The sequence below is a fragment of the Malaclemys terrapin genome, chromosome 13 (genome assembly GCF_027887155.1).
Source record: "Malaclemys terrapin pileata isolate rMalTer1 chromosome 13, rMalTer1.hap1, whole genome shotgun sequence".
NCBI classification, from domain to species: domain Eukaryota; kingdom Metazoa; phylum Chordata; order Testudines; family Emydidae; genus Malaclemys; species Malaclemys terrapin.
Window position 1 is genome coordinate 38,689,726 of NC_071517.1, and position 24,649 is coordinate 38,714,374.

At 46.3% G+C, this 24,649-nt stretch overlaps 1 protein-coding gene across 1 annotated transcript in view; it reads right to left on the minus strand.

The window, feature by feature from the left end:
* Window positions 1-282: 282 nt before the first annotated feature.
* The window catches only part of LOC128847368 (zinc finger protein RFP-like), a 53,649-nt gene continuing 29,282 nt past the window's right edge, over window positions 283-24,649 (minus strand). Inside the window, exons 8-15 of the mRNA XM_054046757.1 lie at window positions 13,053-13,162; window positions 9,415-9,762; window positions 5,839-6,123; window positions 3,257-3,361; window positions 2,609-2,629; window positions 2,391-2,411; window positions 2,239-2,265; window positions 283-1,164 (exon numbers count right to left, since the gene is read on the minus strand). Coding sequence (XP_053902732.1) covers window positions 647-1,164; window positions 2,239-2,265; window positions 2,391-2,411; window positions 2,609-2,629; window positions 3,257-3,361; window positions 5,839-6,123; window positions 9,415-9,762; window positions 13,053-13,162 — 1,435 coding nt within the window. The 3' untranslated portion in view covers window positions 283-646. The remainder of the gene's footprint in view (window positions 1,165-2,238; window positions 2,266-2,390; window positions 2,412-2,608; window positions 2,630-3,256; window positions 3,362-5,838; window positions 6,124-9,414; window positions 9,763-13,052; window positions 13,163-24,649) is intronic.

Here is a 24,649-nt window from a genome sequence, read left to right on the forward strand (position 1 = left end):
GCGCCCGGATCTTAACCCTGCGCCCGGATCTTTAACCCCTGCGCCCGGATCTTACCCCCTGCGCCCGGATCTTACCCCCTGCACACATGGCGAAACACCGCACGCACAAACATTTGCACAGAAGCAAACAATTTGCACAGAAGAATTTTTTTGCGCACGCGGTCTGTCAAAAATTAGAGGGAACATTGGTTCTGTCCACCACAACCAAGTAGGGAAGCAAATCCCACGACTCTGCCCCCCAACAATTGCAGCTGGAAAACTATAAAGGGACAAATCAGAATTGTCTTTTATGCTTTATTTACCGTGAACACCTGTCAGAGCGAAAAGGAGCCAAGAAACAGCTTCAATACCCACCCCAATGGAAAACAGACCCACAGGTTTTGGGAACAGTTTTTTTTAATGACACTGAAATGGCAACAAAGTCAAGGAAGAAACATATGAAATGAATGAGTGACAGTCTCACCTTCAGTGACATTTTATAAATCTCTGTGCTGCAGGGAGGGAGGGGGGAGGAGTTTCTAGGGGACATAGAATTAAGAGGCCATAGGTCTGGGTGGACTAGATGATGCCAAGATCATAGAGACTGGGGTGTGGGAGACTAGAGAGGCTGATTTCAGGGTCCCCAGTGGGATATACCCCCCATCTCTCAGGGACACAGTTTGAGCCGGCTTTCCATCCCCAGCCAGAGCCAAGGGCGGATTCTCTCCCCAGGGACAGAGCCCGGCGGGAAAGTGAAGATCGGGGCCTCGTCACCAGCATCGATAAATGTCACCTGCCCCCATTCACAGTCCAGACAAACCCGGATCCTGCTGGGGGCCCGGCTCAGGAGCAGGGGGGTCACAGGGGTGGTGAGAGCCTGGTACTGGCCCTGCCTCTGATCCACAGCCCAGATCCCCTCCTCAGGGCTAAGGCTGATCCCTCCCTTCCTCCTCACAGACTCTCTGGCCACCCCCACAGCCCAGAGTAGCCCAACTCCCACCTCCACCTCCCAGTAATGTCTCCCTGAGGTGAACCCCTCACAGCCCAGCACACAGTGCTCAGTGTCAAATCTCTTAGGATTGTTGTCGGGCAGATCCTGCCGTGTGTCGGCCCATCTCACACTTTTCCGATCCTCAGACAGGACAAGTTCTGGATGAGCCGTGTCTGGATCCAGAGTCACATTCGCTGGGGGGGGGGGAGAGAATCAGAGCGTTAGGGGCACAGCTCCACCTTGGGGGAGTGTTTCATTATATCAGTGACAGAATCTGTCCCAGGGGGAGAGTGAACCAGGAAATATTCCTCCAGGATTTACCTGGCTCTGAATGGGGAGCAGCTCTGAGATCTCAGCATTCACTCCTGAGTTTCACTCCCCAGTCAGAGACAGGTCAGTGACAGAGCATAAAGATTTACTGACCCAGTTCTGAGACTCATAATCTTTCCCCTCATGCACCCATCTATCCCCAGAGTGGGGATTAGAGACCCTGGAATCAGGGAAGCCCTAGTTGATTTCCCCTCACATCACTCACATGGTCACAACTATCTTTTCTCTGATGTGCCCTCCCTCTCTTGTATTTAAAGTCCTGGCGCTTGGATGTCTCTTGTTGATGCCACCCTGACACCTGCTCCATCCTGCCACATAGCTGAGATCTGTCGATAATGACATGATTCAATAGATTCCCTAATTAAAATTCTGTAGCTAGTCATCAGGGCCAGACCAAGAGAATTATCACTCTAGATTTCATTTCTAACATAAAGATTTGTATTTATGAGCAAGGGGCTTCTACAAGAGAGGAGAGTTGGTGGTGGAGAGAGAAGAAAGAGGGTTTGATATAAATGAATGCATGGAGGAGAACGTGGATAAGATGGTTAAAAACAGCAGGAAGCTGGGATCTGACAGAGAGAGCAGAAAGGGGAGATCACTGGATGGAGAGAAGAGAAAAGAAGCACAAGCTGAACACTGATCACAGGGACTCCTTGGTTTGAACTCGTGTGTCTGGTCAGCGCTCTTGTTCCTCTACCTGACACTAGGGCGGGATCCTAAGAAACAATAACTGCTCAGTCACTCGGAGCAGGGACGTTTCCAGAGTTATGGGAGCAATGTGTAAGGACGACATACGAGGATGGTCCATTCCTCTGCCTCCTTTGAACCTCAGCACCCTCCCTTCTTCCACCTGAGACATATTATAGTTTTCTCCTTGTTTATTTGCACAGCGAAAGGGAACATGATCCCCCCATTGATTAAATATGATTTTTAATTACCTGCATCACCCAGGGATCTCCTCCACTCTGGAAGCAAACACGTAGATGGGGATGAGAATTAAGCCAGACAAATGCAGTATCAATTGGATTCATTATCATAGAAAAGGTTGCATCAGTGTGAGAAAAAAATCAAAACAAAAAAATGCCCTTACCTAGCTCTGTTTGAAGTTTACCTAAATAATAAACAGAAAGAAAATGCCTCACTCAAGATACATGTACAGTACTGGCTTCCTACCCATTACCGACATAACAAGTTATGCGATTAGTATTGGTTGTATTGCTTATGATTTTCAAGTTGACATGGTCACAGTCATTCAAAAATCTTTCATAACATAACATCGGTTCTACCAGGAGCAAAAATGGAACTTACGGATAGTGTTGAGATGTTTCCCTAAAAAAAGAAAACATAAATACAATTATTTAGAGCCTTTTTCAGTGACTCCAGATTTAAAAGGATCTTTTCATTATGAGTCCTCAAGTAATAATAATGTTGCCCGTCTACCAAGCCATTGCAGCTCTCCAGGGACTTGCAGTTTGGGTTCCCAGTGGAAGAGAAATCCGTGACACAGAGGCTGGGTACCTTCTAAGTGTAATTTGATTATTTACACACATAGACCTGTCCTAGAACAGAGATGGTCACAAACAGCACACAGGCAATCAAAAACCCCATAAGGCAGGGATTTTCATAGGAGCCTAGGGGAGTTAAGAGCCAAAGCATATTGAATTCCAATGGGAGTTGAGACCCTAACTCCCTCAGGCCCCACTGAAAATCTAGTTAAACTAGTGCAAACCTAGTTTTAGGCTTATATTAAGATGATAGGAACAGTTTTAAACTAAACTGAAGTAAGCTCTTCTTAAACTGACGTTTCCACATAGGAGCTTGCTCTGGCTTTAAAAATCAATTTAAATTCACACCTTAAACTGGTGTAACTTTCTCATGTAAAAAAGTCTAAAACTGTCTTTTCTAAGGAGAAAACCTCATTCTGATTACACTGTATTTTCCCCTTTGGAGATTTACCTTTTAATTTGAACAGAAAAAGAGTAAGGACGATGAACACCAACAAAATCACCAAAGTCACACTCCAACCCACCATCCAGGGAGATACTCTTGGGAAAAAAGAATCTGAAACACAAAGCCCACATTAGTTTGAAAATAGTAGTAACAAACAGTACACTTTTATTGTAGGAAAATGCATCATATCAGGATTTGTGTGAAATACGTGTGGAAAAATTTCCTCCGGGCAATATAAAAACTGGCAGAAATTAATTTTAAAGAGAGGTTCTGCTCACACTCTTTTGGTAGTACCAAATGATGTATTAAATACTATCAAAAGTACTACCACCCAACACCTCATCCCCTCCTCCCTCTCTCTAGGTGGAGCTAGTTACATCACTTGTTATTAAAGTTGTTCGACACGTCCCATTATAGGGCCTTCTTTTCATTTGCTCATTACTTTGCCAAACTTTACCATTTGGGGAGAAAATTCCCATGCTTGTTGTCTGCCTCAGGCTGAATTTTTTTTTGAAAAGTTTCAGCCAAAATGGCTCCATGATTTCTGAGAACAGGGTTAGGGAATAACACATTGTTCTGATACTTAAAAAAAGAAATATCAATATGTGTGCACACATGGCTGTGTGTGTGAATATATATATATATATATATATATAAAAATAAAAATTAGTGGTGGGTTTATTTATATTTTAATTCTGCTTGCCTTTACACACGTTCTTAATGTTGTTGGATAACCAGGGCTTCTGACCCCATCACCCAACCCAGGAGCCAATTCAGGGAAACGTGCTTCCTTCTTTTTATGAAATTAATACTACAGTTAAAACATGTAGGAAGAGAAATTATAGTTAATCATTAAATTTCCCAACAGAAACCTTACACATAAGTAAAATTTAAACTTTTGTTACACCAGGGAATTTCATAGTAAAAGAAAACCTGAGGCTTTAAGAGAGGAAATCAATAATTAAGGGAGAGCAGATAAATATCCAAATACTCATAGACTCATAGACATTAAGGTCAGAAGGGACCATTATGATCATCTGGTCTGACCCCCTGCATGCTGCAGGCCGCAAGACCCTTCCCTGGACTCTACCGTTGAAGTCCCCAATCCTGTGTTTTAGTGACTTCAATCGGCTGAGACCCTCCTGCTAGTGATCCCTGCCCCATGCTGCGGAGGAAGGCGAAAAACCTCCAGAGGCTCAGCCAATCTACCCTGGAGGAAAATTCCTTCCCGACCCCAAATATGGCGATCAGTAATACCCCGAGCATATAGGCAAGAGTCTCTAGCCTGACCCTTGTTGGCCATTATGCTGTTCATGTACCATTGCTTGGTTTTCCTTGGCTAGTATGTTTTATCATTAAACCATTCCCTCCATAAACTTATCCAACTTAATCTTAAAACCAGACAGGTCCGTCGCCCCCACCGTTTCCCTCGGAAGGCCGTTCCAATATTTCACCCCTCTGATGGTCAGAAACCTTCGTCTAATTTCAAGCCTAAACTTCCCCCCGGCCAGTTTGTATCCATTCGTTCTCGTGTCCACATTAGTACTAAACTGGAATAATTCCTCTCCCTCCCTTGTATTAACCCCTCTGATATATTTAAAGATAGCAATCATATCCCCCCTCAGCCTTCGCTTTGTCAGACTAAACAACCCAAGCTCCTCTAATCTCTTTTCATACGACAGGTTTTCCATTCCTCTGATCATCTTAGTCGCCCTTCTCTGCACCCGTTCCAGTTTGAGTTCATCTTTTTTAAACATTGGAGACCAGAACTGCACACAGTACTCCAAATGAGGTCTTCACTCTTCACTTCAGCACAGGAATTCCTGGCATAGGAACTTGTGCAAATCCTATTGATGTCTTTAACGGGCTTTGGATCAGGCCCACAGGGTTTTGTTGCTATGGCAACCCCTTTCCCTGTGAAGTTTGCTAAAGGGTGAGAAATCAAACTTCATATTAAAACGTGGAGCTTTTAGTGAGTGACACTCAAATGACTGTTCCCGGGGCTGCAGATTTTCATGGCCCTGCCTTGCTTCTGACCTGCCATGAGCAGAGATTCAACAAATTTCCTCTGTGTTGAAGAGATCACAGCAGATCACATCTCCCTCTGCATATTCACTGGGGCAAGAAGCCTGGACCTTGATTCACCAGTCTACTAGGCGGCAGAAAGTCCAACCAATCAGTAGGGCCCCCAATATACCTTACCACTGTCCTGTGGTGACTGTATGAGAATGAAAATTGAATGTGACTTTAAATATTCGTTTAATGTAATATGGGACTACAAACACTAACCATCATGTTTGAATCACAATAATATACATATATAGTGTTACTACAGGGCATTTCCATGCATTAACATATTTGGATTTCTTTTCAATTTAACCTTAACCCTGAATCTACTGGGTTTAAAATGCTTGTTTTTGAGATAACAACAATACCCTTGGAATGCATTTTATCCTAAAGTTTGCTCTCAACCTAAACTCTATCTTAATGTAGCTTTTTGTGAGGAAATATTTTAACTTTTGTTATTATTTAACAATCTGATTTCTTCCTCTTGGATAGTACAGTGTGTGGTTTGGGTGGTAACTGACCTGATATATAAAATGTTATTGATTCTTTTTCTTGGTTCAGGTGGGTGTTCCTTATAGCACAGGACAAATTCTTGTTTGAATTTTCTGTTATAATGATAGAATTTTTTATTTCAAAGAGACCATGTTCCTCTTCAGATTTGGTTTTAGTTGACGAAGACAAAGGCTGCTCTTTGAGATTTCTCCACAGCACTTCGGGCTCCGGGTACCATCCGGCCGACTGACACACCACTCGGATCCCTCCATCCTGGTGACCCTCAACAGAGATGTGAGGTGCAGAGCCTGAAGCTAAAATGAATCCGTGTTAAATGAGATTAAATATACAGCCCAACATATAAAAGTTTACATTTTCAATAAAACAATTGAATACACTTTCTTTATGGCTGATATTCATGGAAATGTGTCTTCAACGGGACTTCAGCACTTGTTAAACCTTTGCTTAATTGTGCTGCAGCGCTGGGGCCTCAGCAATGGAAGTGGAAGCCTTACAGAATGTTGGAGCGTGTTATCAGCAGGGTTGTCGGTGATGTGAAGGGGACAAGGAATGCAAGGGATTTCCCCCTCAATTTCTGATTTTATAATGTTGGAGGCATGTTTGTTATGCTCATTACCTCCGGGTGGCCAATGTGAGGTAGCTATTTACTGAGAGAGGCCTTAAGGGTGCTCCAGGGAGTTGTGGGGCATGTGAAGAAGTTTCTCAAGATGGAGGCTCAGTTAGTTGTCACTGTGAATGTGTACCAGAATAAAAGATCCCCTTTTCAGTTCTAATCTCTTTTGGGTCTCCATGTCCACTGAAGGCAGGAGAAGGAGTAATGGGCTTAATCTGCAGCAAGGGAGATTGAGGTTTGATATTAGGAAAAGCTTTCTGACTGCAAGGATAGTTAAACTCCGGAACAGGCTTCCAAGGGAGATTGTGGAATCTCTGTCAGTGGAGTTTTTTAAGACCAGGCTGGACAAACCCCTGTCTGGGACGGTCTAGATTTACTTGGTCCTGTGTCAGCGTAAGGGGGCTGGACTTGATGACTTCTCGAGACCCCTTCCAGCCCTACATTTCTAGGATTCTGAATCCTACATAGGTGATGAGGATAAAATGAAAACCACAGGCAGCAAGTTCCACACACTGCGTAAGTGAAAACCTTTTTATTTTATTGTAAAGAAAAAATGGTTGCATATGGAAAAAATGAAAAAGAGTATAATGTATAGCAGGAGGACTGGATTCAGTACTCAGAGACAGACTCTCTTAGTACTTCATCACAAATGATATAGAGGATGATAAAAAGAAACACGCCATTTTATTGAGCATTTGTAGAGCAAAAACCTATAGTTTGGTGGCCCTGGAAAAGCCCAGTGCCAAATCTTTTGATGAGCCGGTTAAAGTTGTCAGGTGCTATTATAACCACCGTGGGGTGAGGGAGCCTCATGGGTGCCTGCATGGGAGACATTAATCACCATCAGGGGGTGATTGCTGGGCATGCATGAGTGCCAACAAGTGAAAGAGACTCTGTCCCTCTCGCTTGCTACTGCAGCTTGCCCAGTGCGGAGGGATAAGGCTTTGGGTTGTTAGGCATGAGGCAGGCTCTGTCCCCTGAGGCAGAAATGTAGCAGCCTGCCTGCCTATGTTCCTTCATTGCAACGAACCAATCAGCTGTTTTGCCAGGGATGGAAATGCAATTAGCCAGTGCTATCCCTTCAATTGCCTGGATGCTCATTTTATAGCAGACAACAGGAGTTGGACTGAAACAAAATTCAGTCAGTTTTTGCTTGAGAAGGGATAAGGTATGAAAGAATAAGAGTTTGCTCTGTGCATTCCTGAAAAACTGTTTCAAGGCTTGAAATAAAACATTGTTCTTGATGTAAAAAACAAAAACAAACCATTGTTAATGGTGCGATTGATAGTTAATTGATTTCATCCTGAGGCAGAAATTTAGCAGCGTACCTGCATAGTAACATTGTTAATGTTCCTACTGTTACTTAACTGTTCCCATTCTCAGTCTATTCCCCCAGGAGCATAAAACCTGTAAAAGTTTTAAGACCTGGAGCACCCACAGGGTCGGCACCTATGGTACTGAGCATGCTCCAGGGACTGGGGTGTGAAGAATTTTTTCAAAATGGAGGCTTCTTGGTTGTCTATATGAAGCTGTAGCAGAATAAGAGATGTCCTCTTTCAGTTCTAATCTGGTTTGGGTCTCCATATACTACAGACTTCTACACTTTAAAGCTTTTGCTTTCAGAGAGTCAGAGATGTTAAGGCCAGACGGGACCACTGTGATCATCTGGTCTGATGTTCTATCTAACACAGACCATAGGGGTTCCATGAATTAATTCTGTTTGCCAGAAGCTAGGAATGGGCAACAGGGGATAGATCACTTGATGATTACCGGTTCTGTTCATTCCCTCTGAGGCACCTGGCATTGGCCACTGTCGGAAGACAGGATACTGGGCTAGATGGACCATTGGTCTGACTCAATATGGCCAGTCTTGTGTTCTAATTGTTCTTCAAGTCCATAAGCTGTGATTCAGCTACAGCACTTTTTAGAACCACAGGTATTAGAGCTGGTGCAGTGTGTCTGGGTGCAAATGTTAACAGTCACTAAACAAAGATTTTTTTGTTTTTAATGCAATTGAGGTGAGGAAATGGGCTCTTTTCACTACTGTCCCAGCTGAGACTAATTGCAGATCAACTGATACCTGCAGCAAAGAGTGACATGTTTTGGGAGCAAAATCATCTTTAGGCCTGACAGAAGCCTGCTGTGGATTTTCAGAGTTTGTTCTGATAACGTTTAACAGCATAAGCAGAACTGGGGGGAGGGATTTTATAGCTACTGGCTGGCTGGGTGGCCATAAAAAGGGAGCTACCGCCCCCCCCCCCCCCCCATTTATCAGACTAATACATGCATATAATATAACAAAAAGTTATAAATAAGCTTGGTTAATAAAGGGAGGTTGAAGCTGTATTGTCCATTGTTAGAGGTGACTGATGAGATCATCCCAACAAGCTTCCCGCCTGTGAATAACTGATCGCTACTTGCTGAGTATTTTGCCTTAAAGATTTGTTAGACCCACCAGCTGAGTACATGAATCTCAATCCAACAACATGAACTGTTTATCTGTTCATTCTAAAATATTTTCAATTAAAGGATAATGACCTAGAAAAATCTTGCCTCTCTCTCTCTCTGGCCCAATAACTTTTCTACTATTTATAAATATTTAAATAGTCATTGGGCCAGAGAGAGAAATAGACTGTAGTCCAGTGGCTAGGGTACACCCATGGGAGGTGGGAAAACCCCAGTCCAGCTACCCTCCTCCAATGACTGTTTATTTGTCCAGATTGGATAAATAATCAAAGATTAATTAGCAGGACGACTGGCCCCTGGGTCTCCCACCTACCAGGTGGGTACTTTAACCACTGGACTACAGAGTCTCTCTCTCTCTCTCTCTCTGGCCTAATGACTATTTAATTTAATGACTATTTTGAGGATCTAAATTTTGGACTGAAGTGGGGCGTTTGGTGCCCAAGTGCTTTTTTGGGTCCGGGTCTAAGAGCCATCTAAAAAGAGACAACAGACACATGTTACTGACCTGCCACCTTCAATTCCAATACAGCTTCTTCATGAAAGACACCATCTTGAACAAAACAGCGGTACTGTCCCTCATCAGAAAGTCTGATATTGACAATTCCCAAGGCAACATTCCCATCCACGATGCCAGCTTTCAAAAGCTCTGTCCTTCCATGATATTCTGGCATCTGCTGCCCATACTCATCCTTTCCATGCTGATAGAGGTGCACAAATGAAGTGAACTCAGATCGGAACCATCTCACTTCCATGTTCTCAGCGCTCATCTTGGGAGACAGGTGACAGGGTAAAATGATGTCCTCACCCATGATGGCAGTGACAGGGTGATCAGGTCCAATCACTGTGAACCGGGCTGTAAAATGCACCAGGGTACCGAAAAGATAAAATAAATATATTACGTTTTCTGTGCATCTATTGCAGTGCTCTGTTATCGATTAGGATCTGTCCTGAATTTATATATGAATTTTACAACAAACAATGCATTTGGATAACCAGAACCGACAGATTTCAGGTTGTTTGTGCTGCTCTATTTCTGTCCACTTGTGTGTACGATACAGACTTCAGTTACGTGATATTACTCGCCTTTCTCCAGGACCCCCACTTCATTCAGAGCCTGTTCAACTGGCATCCATGGAGAGGAAGAGGAGAAGGTTTCCTTCAGCCAACCGCTTGCTTGACTTGCTGCACACAGGGCGTACTTTGCACTCGAGTTCTGAGAACTCAGCTGGGGTGTTTGAGCCAAGACTCCCCCCCCCCCCCCCCCCAGTTTTTAAATGGGAGATAGGGAGGTGGCAGGAAAACTTCAGTGAAGTCTTCAATACTAGAACTACTTTGCTCCCTGGTTCCTATGGAATCTGGATTTCCAATCCAAGCTGATGAGGTTTTTGAGAAGAAAACTGGCATGTTAAGGAGGACATGCAAGGAGGGCCATATTAAGAACCTGGACGGATGGGATGTGGTGGCTGTGACTCTGGCAGACCAGGTGCCAGCTCTTGCCAAGACTGCAGCTATTAGCTAAGAACTGACAAACTCCTAGCTGGTGATGTGACCAGTTCACCTGTACGTTAGTTTTGTGCAAAATAGCTAATAGTCTTATTAGAATGTATTTAGTGTTTAGACTCTATGAAATGCTGGTAAGTTGCTGCATTCATTGATCTCACTTGTAATGTCTCTATTCCAGGCTACAAGAAAATACATACATTTTGCTTTATAACTTTGAGGATGTTTGCTCTGAATTTATAAACCCAGGCACAGGAATAATCTTCCCCCGCCCTCTCCAATCCATCCAGGAGATCAACATTTATATGGGCCATTATAAGACAAAAGTTTTGTTAATTGCCTCATCCACCCATGGAGAAATATGTGCAGGAGGCCTTGTCCCATCACTTGGAATGATGGAAGAGGGAAATAATGTAGCTTACACATGAAGATTTTTCGTCTCTTTGCTGTTTGAACTCTCACGGGGCTAGAGAAACCAAGCTGAAGCCAGAGATCCCCAGGGGTTCTCCTGGGTCCACCCTGAAAGACACTTTGAATGGGCAGATCTCTACAACTCTGCCACTCTTAGGATTTAGATGGTAACTCATTTGTATATATATTTGCTTGTTTTAACCTGTAAATAGCTCATTTCTTTTTCCTAGTTATTAAGCCTTTTGATAATTTATTACAGGATTGGCTTCAGGCATTGTCTTTGGTGTAAGATCTAGGGTACCAATTCATCTGGAGTAAGAGACTGATCTCTTGGGACTGGAACAGGGCCGGCGCTTCCATTTAGGTGACCTAGGCGGTCGCCTAGGGCAGCAGGATTTCGGGAGCGGCATTTTGCCGCCCTCAGTGGCAATTCGGCGGCGGCAGCGGGGGGTCCTTCCGCGCTCCGGTCTTCAGCGGAAATTCTGCGGCGGGTCCTTCACCCGCCGCCGAAGTGCCCCAAAGACCGGGAGCGCAGAAGGACCCCCTGCCGCAGAATTGCCGCCGAGGACCGGAAGTGCGGAAGGACCCCCGCCTAGGGTGCCAAAAACCCTGGCGCGCCGCTCCTGGACTGGAAGCAACCAGTGCGTGATTTTTCATGTAAGTGACCATATATCACCAAGTCCAGTTTGTCTGGGTGACAAGATAGGCTGGAGAACCTAAGGGGATTTTCTGTGACTCCATGGTAAGACTGGTATAGTGACCCAGGAGTGCACATTTGTTACTGGCTTGGTGAAATTAATTATAGGCCACACCGCCAGCTTGGGGCATCTGCCTTGTTTGACGGTCTGCCCTGAGGAAGGCATTCATGGCCATGAGTCACTCCAGACAGCGTGACACTGGCTGAAGAGTTATTAATCCTGAAATCATGGGGAGACATTTTAATGTTACCACATTTCAACCTCATCAGCTAGTCAAATTTTGGAGCTCCAGGGATGTTCCTGTTGGATGTACCCCAGGTCTACACTACAGAGTTAGGCCAATGCAAGGCAGCTTATGTTAGCCTAACTATGGAAGTGCTACACTTTAATTTTGTGCCTTCTGACATAATAACCCCGCTACAATGACTTAATAACTTCACCTCCACAAGCGACATAGAGTCAAGGTTGATGTAGTTGGGTCAGCGCAGTGTCAGTGTAGACACTGCATTGCTTACATCAACTGCTTCCGGCTCTCAGGAGCCTTCTCACAATGCCCCACACTGACAGTACAATCGATACAAGCACTCCTGGTGAGGATGCACACCGCCGATACAAGGAGCAAAGCGTAGACACGCACAAGTATGCCGATGTACGTTAGGTAGATGTAATTTTGTAGTGTAGACATGTCCCAAGAAATTGGCATAGCCTGGTCTTCTCTTTGATGCAATCTCGTTTATTGAAAAGGAATGTACCAAGTCCTGCTTTTCCAAATGCAGGACCAACCAAGAACAAAAGGAACAGTTTCGTAGCTTACAGTCCCAACCCTCCCTAACCAACAGACCCAGAAGTTCTCTCTAGCTTCTCCCAGGGTCACACTATGCTCACAGGCTCCTGCTTGGCTTCCCTGCTTGTTTGTCTCTGCCTCTCTCTCTCTCCTTGTCGGTTCTCAGTTGTGTGTGTTCGCTCTCTCACACCCCCATCGGGTCACAATACTCAGAGGATTCCTCCCTGCCCATGTCCTTTCACCCCTCACACCAATGGTGCTAGTCCCTGGGCAGACTCGATTAAGCCTTGTTTAGGTGTGGCCCCTTTTATTGCCTCTTACAACTATCTTAAGTGAAAGGACAAGGAGTCTGGTGGCACCTTAAAGACTAACAGATTTATTTGGGCATAAGCTTTTGTGAGTAAAAACCTTTACCCACGAAAGCTTATGCCCAAATAAATCTGTTAGTCTTTAAGGTGCCACCAGACTCCTTGTTGTTTTTGTAGATACAGACTAACATGGCTACCCTCTGATACTCAAGTGAAAGGGTGCATTCACACATCAGTTTGAATAAGATTTTAACTCAACCCATAACAAACTTTCACCCAGCTCATAACAATTGTTATTTATATTTTCCTAGTGTTGATACACTTGGGGATTTGTGCTAATTTTTGTTCATTTTTGAATAAACTAGTGAAACAGGGAAATTTTATAAATCAAAACAAATACATCAATCCTGTAAGAAGCAGCAGAAGCCATGGACATTCCTACCTGATTCCAGCTTGTGAACAGAAAACGTAATGAAGAAAATGATAACATCAGGTAGAAGGGATCTGGCTCTGGAGCTGTGGCAGATTGAGAGAACTTTCATCTCACTGTTACTTGATCCAGATGACAGGAGAAGAGAGAGAAAACAAGCAGTGTATTGAATTTAACATGGCTGCAATGATTTAAGACAACCTGGATACAGAGAAAATGGAAAATTCTGAACAGGATACATTATTGGCCAAGCAAAAGAAGGCCCTTTATGTAACTTAATTGCATTTCTGTGTCACACAATAACTTTTGAATGCTGCAGCTGATGAATTCCAGCATTTCATGGAACACTCTAGACAACAGTGGGCAGAACCCTCTTAACTTTAGGAAAAAATCAGAAAACCAGACAGGGGGAATGGGGCACACATGGGCCCCTGGCATCTGTTTACAAGAGCCATCAGTTTTAATCAGGTCTCCAATTGTCTATAGATAAAGAACCAGCTGATGGCTGCCCATATTGATTAACTGGGAGGTGGGCGGGCTTACCCGCCCACTGCTAAAGGCCCCTCCCCCAGCCTAGCGGGAGGGACCACTGGACCCAGGAACCAAGTAACTTCTTGGGACAACTAATGAAAAAAACAGAGAGTGAGGTGATGGTTAAAGATTCAAAAATAGGGTGCCAGATGGGGACACCGAGCAGAGAACCCCGGACAGCGCCCACTGCTCCTCAAAGGTGGCAAAGGAGCCAGCGGACGCTGCCCAGTGGAACTCTGCCCAGAGACGTGAGACCAGGGAGGTACGGAAATAGGCCCCACAGTCGCAGAGCACCCCCTCATCCAACATCCTCTCCCTGGTATTATAGCTGATGGCTGCCATTAACACCTTCCAACATACCAATAACCCACCACCCCATCTCCTGATTAACGAGAAAGTAGGGTTGACCTAGGAGAGAAGGCCTTAAAAGCCAGAGGCTAAGCAACCAAGAGGAGGTAGTGAACAGGGAACTGCAAACAGGGGATTTTGAGATGGGGAGAAGGAGATCCCCCTGCTAAACGAACAAGGTGTGAGTACTAACTTTGGGGTGAGTAAGTTTATTTGGCTGTTTGAGTTTTTCTCTCTCACAGGTTACTGGGTCAGTTAGGATTGTGTGTCTGGGGATTGTTTGAGCCTTTGTTCCCTGGATCATCCTTGATCATCTTTGATCAGCCTCAGTCAACACTGTGATCACCCTCTCCCTGTGTGATTAACGAGGGGGTAGGACTGACCTAGGAGAGAAGGCTTTAAAAGCCAGAGGCTAAGTGACCCAGGGGAGCTAGTGAACAGGGGAGTTTGAAAGGGAGTTTCTGGAATGGAGATATAATATAATCGCTATGGTTAGGAAGGGCGACATTGCCAGTGCCAACACTCCTCCTGTCTCCTTCACCTGTGCCTGTATCCAGACACACAACCTAACCATGGATGCCTCTACCCAGATCCTCGTGTGGATTTGCAGAGACTGTGGCCTGCATTTCCCACTCACAGGCCTTGGCTACACGGCAGCGCTGTAAATTGCCAAGTGTAGCCAAGGCCACAGAAAGCCAGGCTGGGGGGGACCATCCAGTGTGAGAGGTGCCTGCTGATGGAATCTCTTAGGAAGCAGGTGGGAGAGGTACAGGAGGAGGTGGCTAGCCTGAGGAACATCTGAACCCACAAGGAATTCCTTGAGAGTTTTCATATGGAGACATCCAAGGCTGAGGAAGCTATCCAGCTACAGAGGACTGCTGTCACACCACCGGGGGAGGAGGAGATGGCTCGGATACAGGGAGGACATTGGATGCTGGTTACTTCTGGCAGCAGGCAGTTCTCCACCGCTACTCCCAACCCACACACCATGGAGATAGAAAACCGATATGCTGCCCTGGCAACGAGCGATGAGGAATCACCCCAAAGGTGGAGGAGGGGAAGCCATGTACCCTCAAGGCTGGGAAGATCACAGCTACCACTCACAGGAGGAAATGTAGGGTAGTGGTGGTTGGTGACTCTTTTCTGAGGGGCATCCATCTATCACCCTGACATGGCATCCGGGAGGTATGGTGCCTGCCAGGGGCCCATTTCCAAGACCTTACAGAGGGATTGTCAAGGACCATATGGCCCTCTGACTACTACCCAAGGCGGGCACTAATGATACTGCGAGGTATGACCCTCAGCAGATGAGAAGTGACTACAGGGCTCTGGGAGTAAGGTGAAGAAGTTGGGAGCGCAGGTGGTGTTCTCTTAGATCCTTCTGGTCAAGGGTAGGGGCCCAGGCAGAGACAGATGCATCTTGGAGGTGAATGCCTGGCTGAGAAGATAGTGACACCAGGAGGGCTTTGACTTCCTTGACCATAGGATGCTGTTCCAGGAAGAAGGACTGCTAAACAGAGATGGGGATCACCTATCAAGGAAGGGGAAGAGCATATTTGGATACAGACTGGCAAACCTAGTGAGGGGGTTTTTAAACTAGGTTCAAAGGGGGCAGGTGACCAAAGCCCACAGGTAAGTCAAAAACATGGAGTCCTGGGAGAAGGGTCAGTATTTGGGGGGAGCATGGGTTGTTATAGCAGGGATAAGGGAGAGACAAGACAGAACTAATGGGAAGGAATCAAATCAGTATTTTAGATGTCTGTATACTAATGCAAGAAGTATGGAGAATAAACAGGAAGAACTTGAAATGCTAGTAAATAAACACAACTATGACATAGATGGCATCATAGAGACTTAGTGGGATAATACGCGTGACTGGAATATTGGTATAGAAGGGAACAGCTTGCTCAGGAAGGACAGGCAGGGAAAAAAGGGAGGAGGTGTTACTTTATATATTAAAAATGTATACACTTGGACTGAGGTTGAGATGGAAATAGGAGACAGAGTTGTCAAAAGTTTCTGGGTAAGCATAAAAGAGGTAAAAACCAAGAGTCATTTCATGGTAGGGGTCTACTACAGACCACCTAACCATGAAGAAGAATAGGTGGATGAGGCTTTTATTACACAACTAACAAAATCATCCAAAGCACAGGATTTGGTGGTGATAGGGGACTTCAACTACTCAGACATCTGTTGGAAAAATAACACAACAGGGCACAGATTATCCAACAAGTTCTTGGAATGCATTGGAGACCATTTTTTTATTTCAGATGTGAAAACAGCTATTAGGAGAGAGGCTGTTTTAGATTTGATTTTGACAAATGGAGAGGAACTGGTTGAGAATTTGAAAGTGGAAGGCAGCTTGGGTGGAAGTGATCATGAAATGATAGAGTTCATAATTCTAAGGAATGGTAGGAGGGAGAACAACAAAATAAAGACAATGGATTTCAAGAAGGCAGACTTTAGCAAACTCAGGGAGTTGGTAGGTAAGATCCCATGGGAAGCCAGTCTAAGGGGAAAAACAATTGAAGACAATTAGCTATTTTTCAAAGAGACATTATTAAGGGCACAAGAGCAAACTATACCACTGCATAGGAAAGATAAGATGTATGGCAAGAGATCACCCTGGCCTAAACAGGAGATCTTCAATGATCTAAAAATCAAAAAAAGTCCTACAAAAAGTGGAAACTAGGTTAAATTACAAAGGATGAATATAAACAAATAACACAAGAATGAAGGGACAAAATTAGAAAGGCCAAAGCACAAAACGAGATCAAAGTAGCTAGAGACATCAAGGATAACAAGAAAACATTCCACAAATACATTAGAAGCAAGAGGAAGACCAAGCACAGGGTAGGCCAATTACTCAATGGGGTGGGGGGAAACAATTACAGAAAATGTGAAAATGGCAGAGGTGCTTAATGACTTCTTTGTTTCGGTTTTCACCAAGAAGGTTGGTGGTGACTGGACGTCTAACACAGTGGATATGAGGTAGGATCAGAAGCAAAATAGGGAAAGAAAAAGTTAAAAATTACTTAGACAAATTAGATGTCTTCAAGTCACCAGGGCCTGATGAAATGCATCCGAGAATACTCAAGGAGCTGACTGAAGAGATATCTGAGCCATTAGCAATATCTCTAAAAAGTCATGGAAGACAGGAGAGATTCCAGAAGACTGGAAAAGGGGAAATGTAGTGCCAATCTGTGAAAAGGGAAATAAGGACAACCTGGGGAATTACAGACCAGTCAGCTTAACTTCTGTACCAGTTAAGATAATGGAGCAAATAATTAAGCAATCAGTTTGCAAACCTCTAGAAGATAGTAAGGTGGTAAGTAACAGTCAGCATGGATTTGTCAAAAACAAATCATGTCGAACCAACCTGATAGCTTTCTTTGACAGACTAACAAGCCTTGTGAATGGGGGGGAAGTGGTCAATGTGGTATATCTTGACTTTAATAAAGCTTTTGATACCATCTCCCATGACCTTCTCATAAACAAACTAGGGAAATGCAACCTAGATGGAGCTACTATAAGGTGAGTGCAAACTGGTTAGAAAGCCATTCCCAGAGAGTAGTTATCAGTGGTTCACAGTCATGCTGGAAGGGCATAACAAGTGGTGTCCCACAGGAATCAGTTCTGGGTCTGGTTCTGTTCAATACCTTCATCAATGATTTAGATAATGGCATAGAGAGTACATTTATAAAGTTTGCGGATGATACCAAACTGGGAGGGATTGCAAGTGCTTTGGAGGATAGGATTAAAATTCAGTATGACCTGGACAAACTGGAGAAATGGTCTGAAATAAATAGGATGAAATTCAATAATGACAAAAGCAAAGTACTCCATTTAGGAAGGAACAATCAGTTGTACGCATACAAAATGGGAAATGACTGCCTAGAAAGAAGTACAGAGGAAAGGGATCTGGGGGTCATTGTGGATCACAAGCTAAATATGAGTCAACAGTATAACACCATTCCAAAAAAAGCAAACATCATTCTGCGATGTATTAGCAGGAGTGTTGTAAGCAAGACAAAGGAGGTAATTCTTCCACTCTACTCCACGCTGATTAGGCCTCAACTGGAGTATTGTGTCCAGTTCTTGGTGCCACATTTCAGGAAGGATGTGGACAAATAGGAGAAAGTCCAGAGCAACAAAAATGATTAAAGGTCTAGAAAACATGAATTATGAGGAAGATGGTAAAAATTGGGTTTGTTTAGTCTGGAAAAAAGAAGCCTGAGAGGGGACATGATAACAGTTTTCAAGAACATCAAAGGTTGTTTCAAGGAGGAGGGAGAAGAATTGTCCAAGAAGCAATGGGCTTAAATTGCAGCAAGGGCTGTTTAGGTTGGATGTTAGGAAAAACTTCCTAACTGCCAGGGTGGTTAAGCACTGGAATAAATTGCTTAGGGAGGTTGTGGAATCTCCATCACTAGAGATTTTAAAGAACAGGTTAGACCAGTGGTGTGCAACTTGCGGACCACACGTGGCCCATCAGGGTAATCTACTGGCGGGCCGCCAGACAGTTTGTTTATTTACATGGCTGCCCGCAGCTCCCAGTGTTTAAACAAAATGTTTAAACAAAATAATTTTTTCATTAGAAAATGACCTTTAGAAAAAACATTAAAAATGAATTTTCCTATTATTGGAATGTTTCTAATTTTTCAATGAAATGATGTTAAACGAGAATATATATTTCAAATTGATTCAAAATAGGAATTCTAATCAAATCAAAACATTGTATTGACCCCCTCTTGCTAAAAGAAGAAGAATTATTTTCTTTTTTCAATCATTTTGTTTCAAAAATATTTGATTAACAATGAAAACATCTATAAAATATTAAACAAAACAAAAATGAATTATTGTTGTAAATGTGTTTTAAAATTAATTTTTTACTACCTTTAGTCCCATAGATTCCCTCAGGAAATCTCCACTCCAGTGACTGTTCACACAGTAGGAGATGATCTGTCAACCAATGTATAAATATGCCTTTTTTTAAATTATGACAGGAAATCCCTATTCAGAAGTGCACTTGACCTCATGATCTGCTTTAGGCACATGCTTAATTCCCTCTCATTTCAGAAGGAGAACAGGATGCAATTTTCTGTTTTGATTGATTGTGGAAATAATTTTCCTTTTTTCCCTTTACAGGGTCAGAAACAAAAGGATTCAGCCCCACAGTCAGAGGTAGAAAACTGTAACGTTAAGAGGCAGAAAGACAGAACAGCTGGAAGTGGCAGGGTAAATCTCTTCCAATATTCTCAATACAGGAAGTTATTTCTTACAAATCTCCGTGGGCCGTCACTGAGAACAAGATCGGGCCCAGTGTTCTTGAATGAAACATACCCGCAAAAGAAACAAATGACTAATTCAACATGCCGCACAAATCTCGAGTGACACGGCTAGGACAATAATCGGAAAAGCACTGGAATGTAAATCATTGTGAATGTCCTTGTAATGTAGTGTTTCCATAACGAGTAAAACAAATTTCACAGGGTTATTTAATCTTTGTGTTATTTACAATCTGGCGAAGCAATAAGCAGTATACACGAGGGGATATAAGGAGACATTTTGAAGCAAAATTAACCTACCTGATTGTAAAACTTCTCAGAAGGACCAATCTTCAGGGGGTGATCAAACCCCAGACGTTTTGTTGCGATGATTTACATTGTGACTATTTCAGTTGATCACATTCTAGGGTTAATTCCCTGGCTATCAAATCGCTGCAGTTTTCTCAGCTTTTCCTCGCCCTTTGGAAAAGGAAACTTTGTATCCAGACAGAGAACCGGGCTCTCCTCTCCCAGCACTGCCCGAGATGGAAAGTGAAAGGAAAGTCACACAGGCGGTCACGTGACCAGATTAGCCTTTTCTCTTAAAGAAACAGCCGCAGCCCTGCGGCGCGGGAGGGGTCCTGGCCAGGCCAGCAGACTCCTGCATTCAGGCGGCCCAAGACACCCAGAGCCATGGCCGTTCTCTGCAATGCTCTGCCGAAGCGGTCTAGGGAGGGCTGCGTTGGGGAAAGAGCCCAGTGTCCCAGCCCAGGCCCTAGTGTGACAGTGTCCACATCCAGAACCCCCACCCCATGGGGAGTGACCAGGCCCCTTGGAGCTGAGAGGAGAAGCTGAGGAGAGGCTGGGCCTGGAGAATAGGCCCCTCTCTCACCCTGGGAGTGGCCCCTCCAGGTCTTGGTGGGGCAAATGGGCCTGGCCAGGTGTGAGGGGAGGTGGGGTTGGCACTTCCCTGGCTGTGTTTTCTCTCTGGATGGAGAGAGGCAACCAGTCCCCAGGCTGGGCCCCGGCAGGTTGTGCAGATGCTAAATTCCGTGGGCAGCAGAGGTCACAGCCCTGTTAGCTCTGCCTGTGGCTCCAGCCCCCACCCACTCCCCTTTCTGGCTTTGGGATGGGAACGTAGGGCCGAGGAGGGAGAGGAATAAACACACTCGTGTCTCTGCAGGGACGAGGAGGCGACGTCTCCGTGTCCAGAACCCGAGTCCTCGGAGCTGGAAAAGAGAATCTGGGATTTCCCTTGACAGAACAATCTCCAGCAGACCGTGATGGGATTCCTGGGTAAGGGGTGCTGCTGGGGGTTTCTCTGAATCTTCAGGTGCTGAAATGCCTATGAGAAGCTGGCTCCTTGCCCTTAGTCCCCATGGTCCCTATTGCATCATCTGACAGAGCTGTGACTTCTAGCCCTGGTGACATCACGCCAGTGATGGGTTTTTCTCTCTTTCCTTCCAGAGGGGCTGGTTGCAGAGAGAGGTGAAAATCCTGGTGGCTGTTCTAGGGCAGGGCACAACAGCTGCTGGGAGCCTGTTCCCCTGTATGGAGCAGCCCCTGGGCTGGGCAGGTATGATGTGATCTTCACAGGAGAGAAACCCAGCAGGTGAACGTGGGACAGAAAAGATGAGGGGGAGTCGGAGCCTGTTGAACCCTGGTCTGTTGTGAGACGGTGCAGAGCTGGGTGCTGTGGGGAGGGGCTCGTGTACATACCTGATCCCCGCTCCGGGTGACTCTGCTGTGTGAACTCTCCACGCTCTCTCTCTGCCAGTTGTTCCAGGACTCAGAAGAGCCTGAGGATTCGCAGGTAACTGAAGTTGATCTTGTATTGGTGACTCCAACTCCCTTACCAGGGAGAGATTCGCTCCCTGCAGCCCTTCCTGGCACCATGCCCAGTGCCCCAGAGCTGGGAGATGGCACAGCTGGGGGGGGGGAAATAAACCCCCATTGGGGGAGTAGGAGAAATAACAACAGACCGTAGGGCCCATCCCTGTGCAGGCACAGCACAAGGAGAGGTGAGAGCAGCAGCATGACTCCAGCCGAGCCCTGGAGAAACGAGTCCCGATCCTCCCTGAGCCCGTCCCCTCTGCCTGGTTCAAGGGAATTGCCAGGAGCAGGTCGGTTAGACGGGTTCCAGTTTGTGCCCAGACTCCTGGCTGAGCTCGGTTCAGCTCAGGTCGGTTCCTGACCACCATGAAGCTAAACCCGACGAGCCCCGTCCACACAGAGCTGGGAGAGTCCCACAGGGGTTTGCACCGGGGTCTCTACATCAATTTTAGAGCAATTTGAGTTAACCCAGGGCAGCTTTCCTGGGGAACACGGCCTGGGGCTCTCATGACTAGAGCAGGCTCTGCAGGGCCCCTGGCCTCCTCGCCCTGCTTGTCTGCAGCAGGGAAATCTGGCCTGTCTCACCCCACATCCACCCACCCACACATGGTCTCAACAGCGCAGAGACGTGTCAGCCACCATGTGGGTCAAACTGGACTGGAGCAAGGCTGATTGCTGTGGGGCCCAGCACCGAGCCAGTCTGCACTGAGATCACTGGCATAATAGTCCCAGCAGTGCACATAGTCCCCAGCGCTATCCCACAATGCTCCTGTCCCGGCTCTGACAGCTCAGAGGGTGAAGAGAGGGGCCCTGGGGCTGCTGTTCCCTGTCCCAGAAATGGGGGGAAGGGGTCGCGGACACAATGTCCCTGCGTGCACTGGGAGGGGCAGACCCGGCTCTCCCAGCGGGTGCAGCCTGTCAGCTCCACAGGGGCAGGGAGAGCCAGGCCAGGAGCAGAAACGCTGTCAGAGCTCCGGTCCCAGAGAAACCTCTTCCTGTCGGGGCCTCTGGAACCTGTCAACTCTGTGGGGAGCAGCTGGGCAGCCCCAGCCTGGAGCAGCTGTTTGAGCAGCGCATGAGCCCTGCAGACTCACAGGGCAGCGTGTCAGCGCCACAGGCCAGAGATCTCCATGGAGGGGACTCACACACTCTGCTGGCAAAGCCGGGGTGGCTAGATCCCAGGGGAGGAGCCAGGGGGTGTCACAGATCCACAGCTCTGGTACAGTCCCCTTGGGAGGAACCCCATCAGAATGTGAACCCCCTCTGGCATCACACTCTGTCTCTGGGGTAAGCCCATTGGCTTCATCACCTCCTAGAACCGGACTTTGGGGCCGTGAGTCCACCGGAATCGGACCCCTGAGAAGAACTTACAGACTCAAGGGAGCAATGCAGCTCCACCTTCCATAGACCAGAGTGACTCCCAGCCAGCGGTGTAAAACAGGAGGGTTTATTAGTTGTCTGGAACACAGCATAGAAAGTCCTTAGGTTAGCACAGAAAACAAAGTTACAGCTTAGTCCATCTGGGTCAGACCAGAGACCAGGGCTCTCAGACCCTGAGACCCAGTCCAACTACATGTGTCTCTCTCTGTCCCACACGTAGGCACCCCAGCACAGTTCTTTGTTCTCCAACTGGTCAGAACAGGCTGGTTTCCTGCCCTGGCCAGGGCCGTGAGTTGCCAGGTAACAAATCGCTGGGCTATTCTCTGGACCCAGGCCCCAGTCAGGTAGGCTTCAGCCCCAGCTGGATTCTCCTGTAAAGAAAATACCCTTTTCCCCACCACCTTTTTAACCCTTCCCTATATAGGGGAAACTGAGGCACACACAGTATTCAAAAAATATTATGACAATTCCCACTCCATCACAGGGGCTTGTTATTATGGAGACTGGTTGTGACTCCAGAGCTAAAGCCAGGATACACTTCCCATGTTAACCCTGATCATCCCCCATCTCTGTGTGACATTCAACTGCTTCCCCCCTACAACGGCCCCTTAGCGCTCCCCAGCCTGGGGAGAAAACTCTGGACTAGGCTGTCAAGCCATTAAAAAAATTAACCGTGATTAATTGCAGTTTTAATCACACTATTAAACAATATTAGAATACCATTTATTTACATTTTTGGGGGGTTTCTATATTTTCAAATATAGCCTCAGGGCTCGGGCCTCAGAGCTTCAGCCTCTCTCAGGGTGTGGGGTTCCTGCGGAGCTGTGAGCTGAAGCTTCAAACCCCCCCCCAGCTCTGCTCTGGGTCCCGCTGCCTACGGAGTTGCAGGCTGGGCCTTCTTCAGCCTCCCAACCTGCCCACAAGTATGCAATTAACTCCTTTAAAAATTAATGCATAATTTTGTTTTCAGTTAATTGCAGGCATTAACTGCAATTAATTGGCAGCTCTACCCTGAACATTTATGGCCAATCTGGCTTGGCACGGGGAGAAAATCGAGTTTCTGGCTTTGTGAAAAGTCTCATGTTTTAAGCATGAAGGTTTCGTCTACACAGGCCACAGCAGTGAGTCTCAGAGCCAGGGCGCCAGACATGGGCTCATGGGGTTTGCGCTATAGCATTAGAAACAGCTGTGTAGACATTGTGTCTGGGGAATCCCACCCGCTCCACGGGCTCCAGTGCCCGAGCTCCAGCCTGAGCCCGGACATCTACACGGCTATTTTCAGTGCCAGATTGAGAGCCCCTGTCGACCTGGTTCTGAGACTCGCTGCTGTGAGCTGTGTAGAGACATACAAAGTGTCTCCAGAGCCTTGGTGTGAAAGTTCCCATCTCTGACCAAGGGCTGGTTAATGAGAATGAGGGAGGTGGCTGGCACAGTCATTAGCTGGAGACACATGATGAGCAGGGTGACAGACTCTGCCTAAAAGTGGAGGGCCACAAAGCCCTGGCCCCTCCCCTCCCCCTGAAACCCTGTCCCCAGGCCAAGCTGAAATCCGGAGCTAGGCCAGGGAGCCCAGGCCCCTCCACCTGTGCATTTCTGGGCATTTTCCAGTCACTCACTGCAAATCACTGGGATTTGGGCTCCTAAGATGCTCAAACAGGTTTGAAGAGGAGCTGGGCAAAATGTTTTGGAGAAATAGTTTATTAGGGTTACCATATTTGAACATTGAAAAAAGAGGACACTCCATGGGGCCCCGGCCCCGCCCCAACTCCGCCCCTTCCCCTCCCCCGGTCCCACTCCTTTCCCCACCCCCGGCCCCGCCCAACTCCGCCCCTTCCCTGCCCCCATTCCAACCCCTTCCCCAAAGTCTCCGCCCCCTCCCCTGAGCACCCCACATTCCCCCTCCTCCCTCCCAGCCACACGAAACAGCTGCACCAATTCTAAAGTCAGGCACTCCACTAGTATAGACTCCCATGACTTTAATGAAGCTGCTCAGTGGAGGATCTGCCCCGGCGCTCAGTTTTTGGGAGCGGTCAGGACACGCAGCTCACACTGTTCTGTTTCCCAGCTCCCCAGATGCCTTGGAGCACCCAGTTCTCCTCCCTGCCCGGTAAAATCCCGGACATTTTGAGCTATTTAATTCTTTAATTCTAAAACGTAATTCTTTATATGTAGTGAACTTTGTATTTTCGTTTTGGCATTGTGTTTGCTCCTAGGATCAGGGGCAGCCAGGGTCTCCACGTGCTGGGCCCA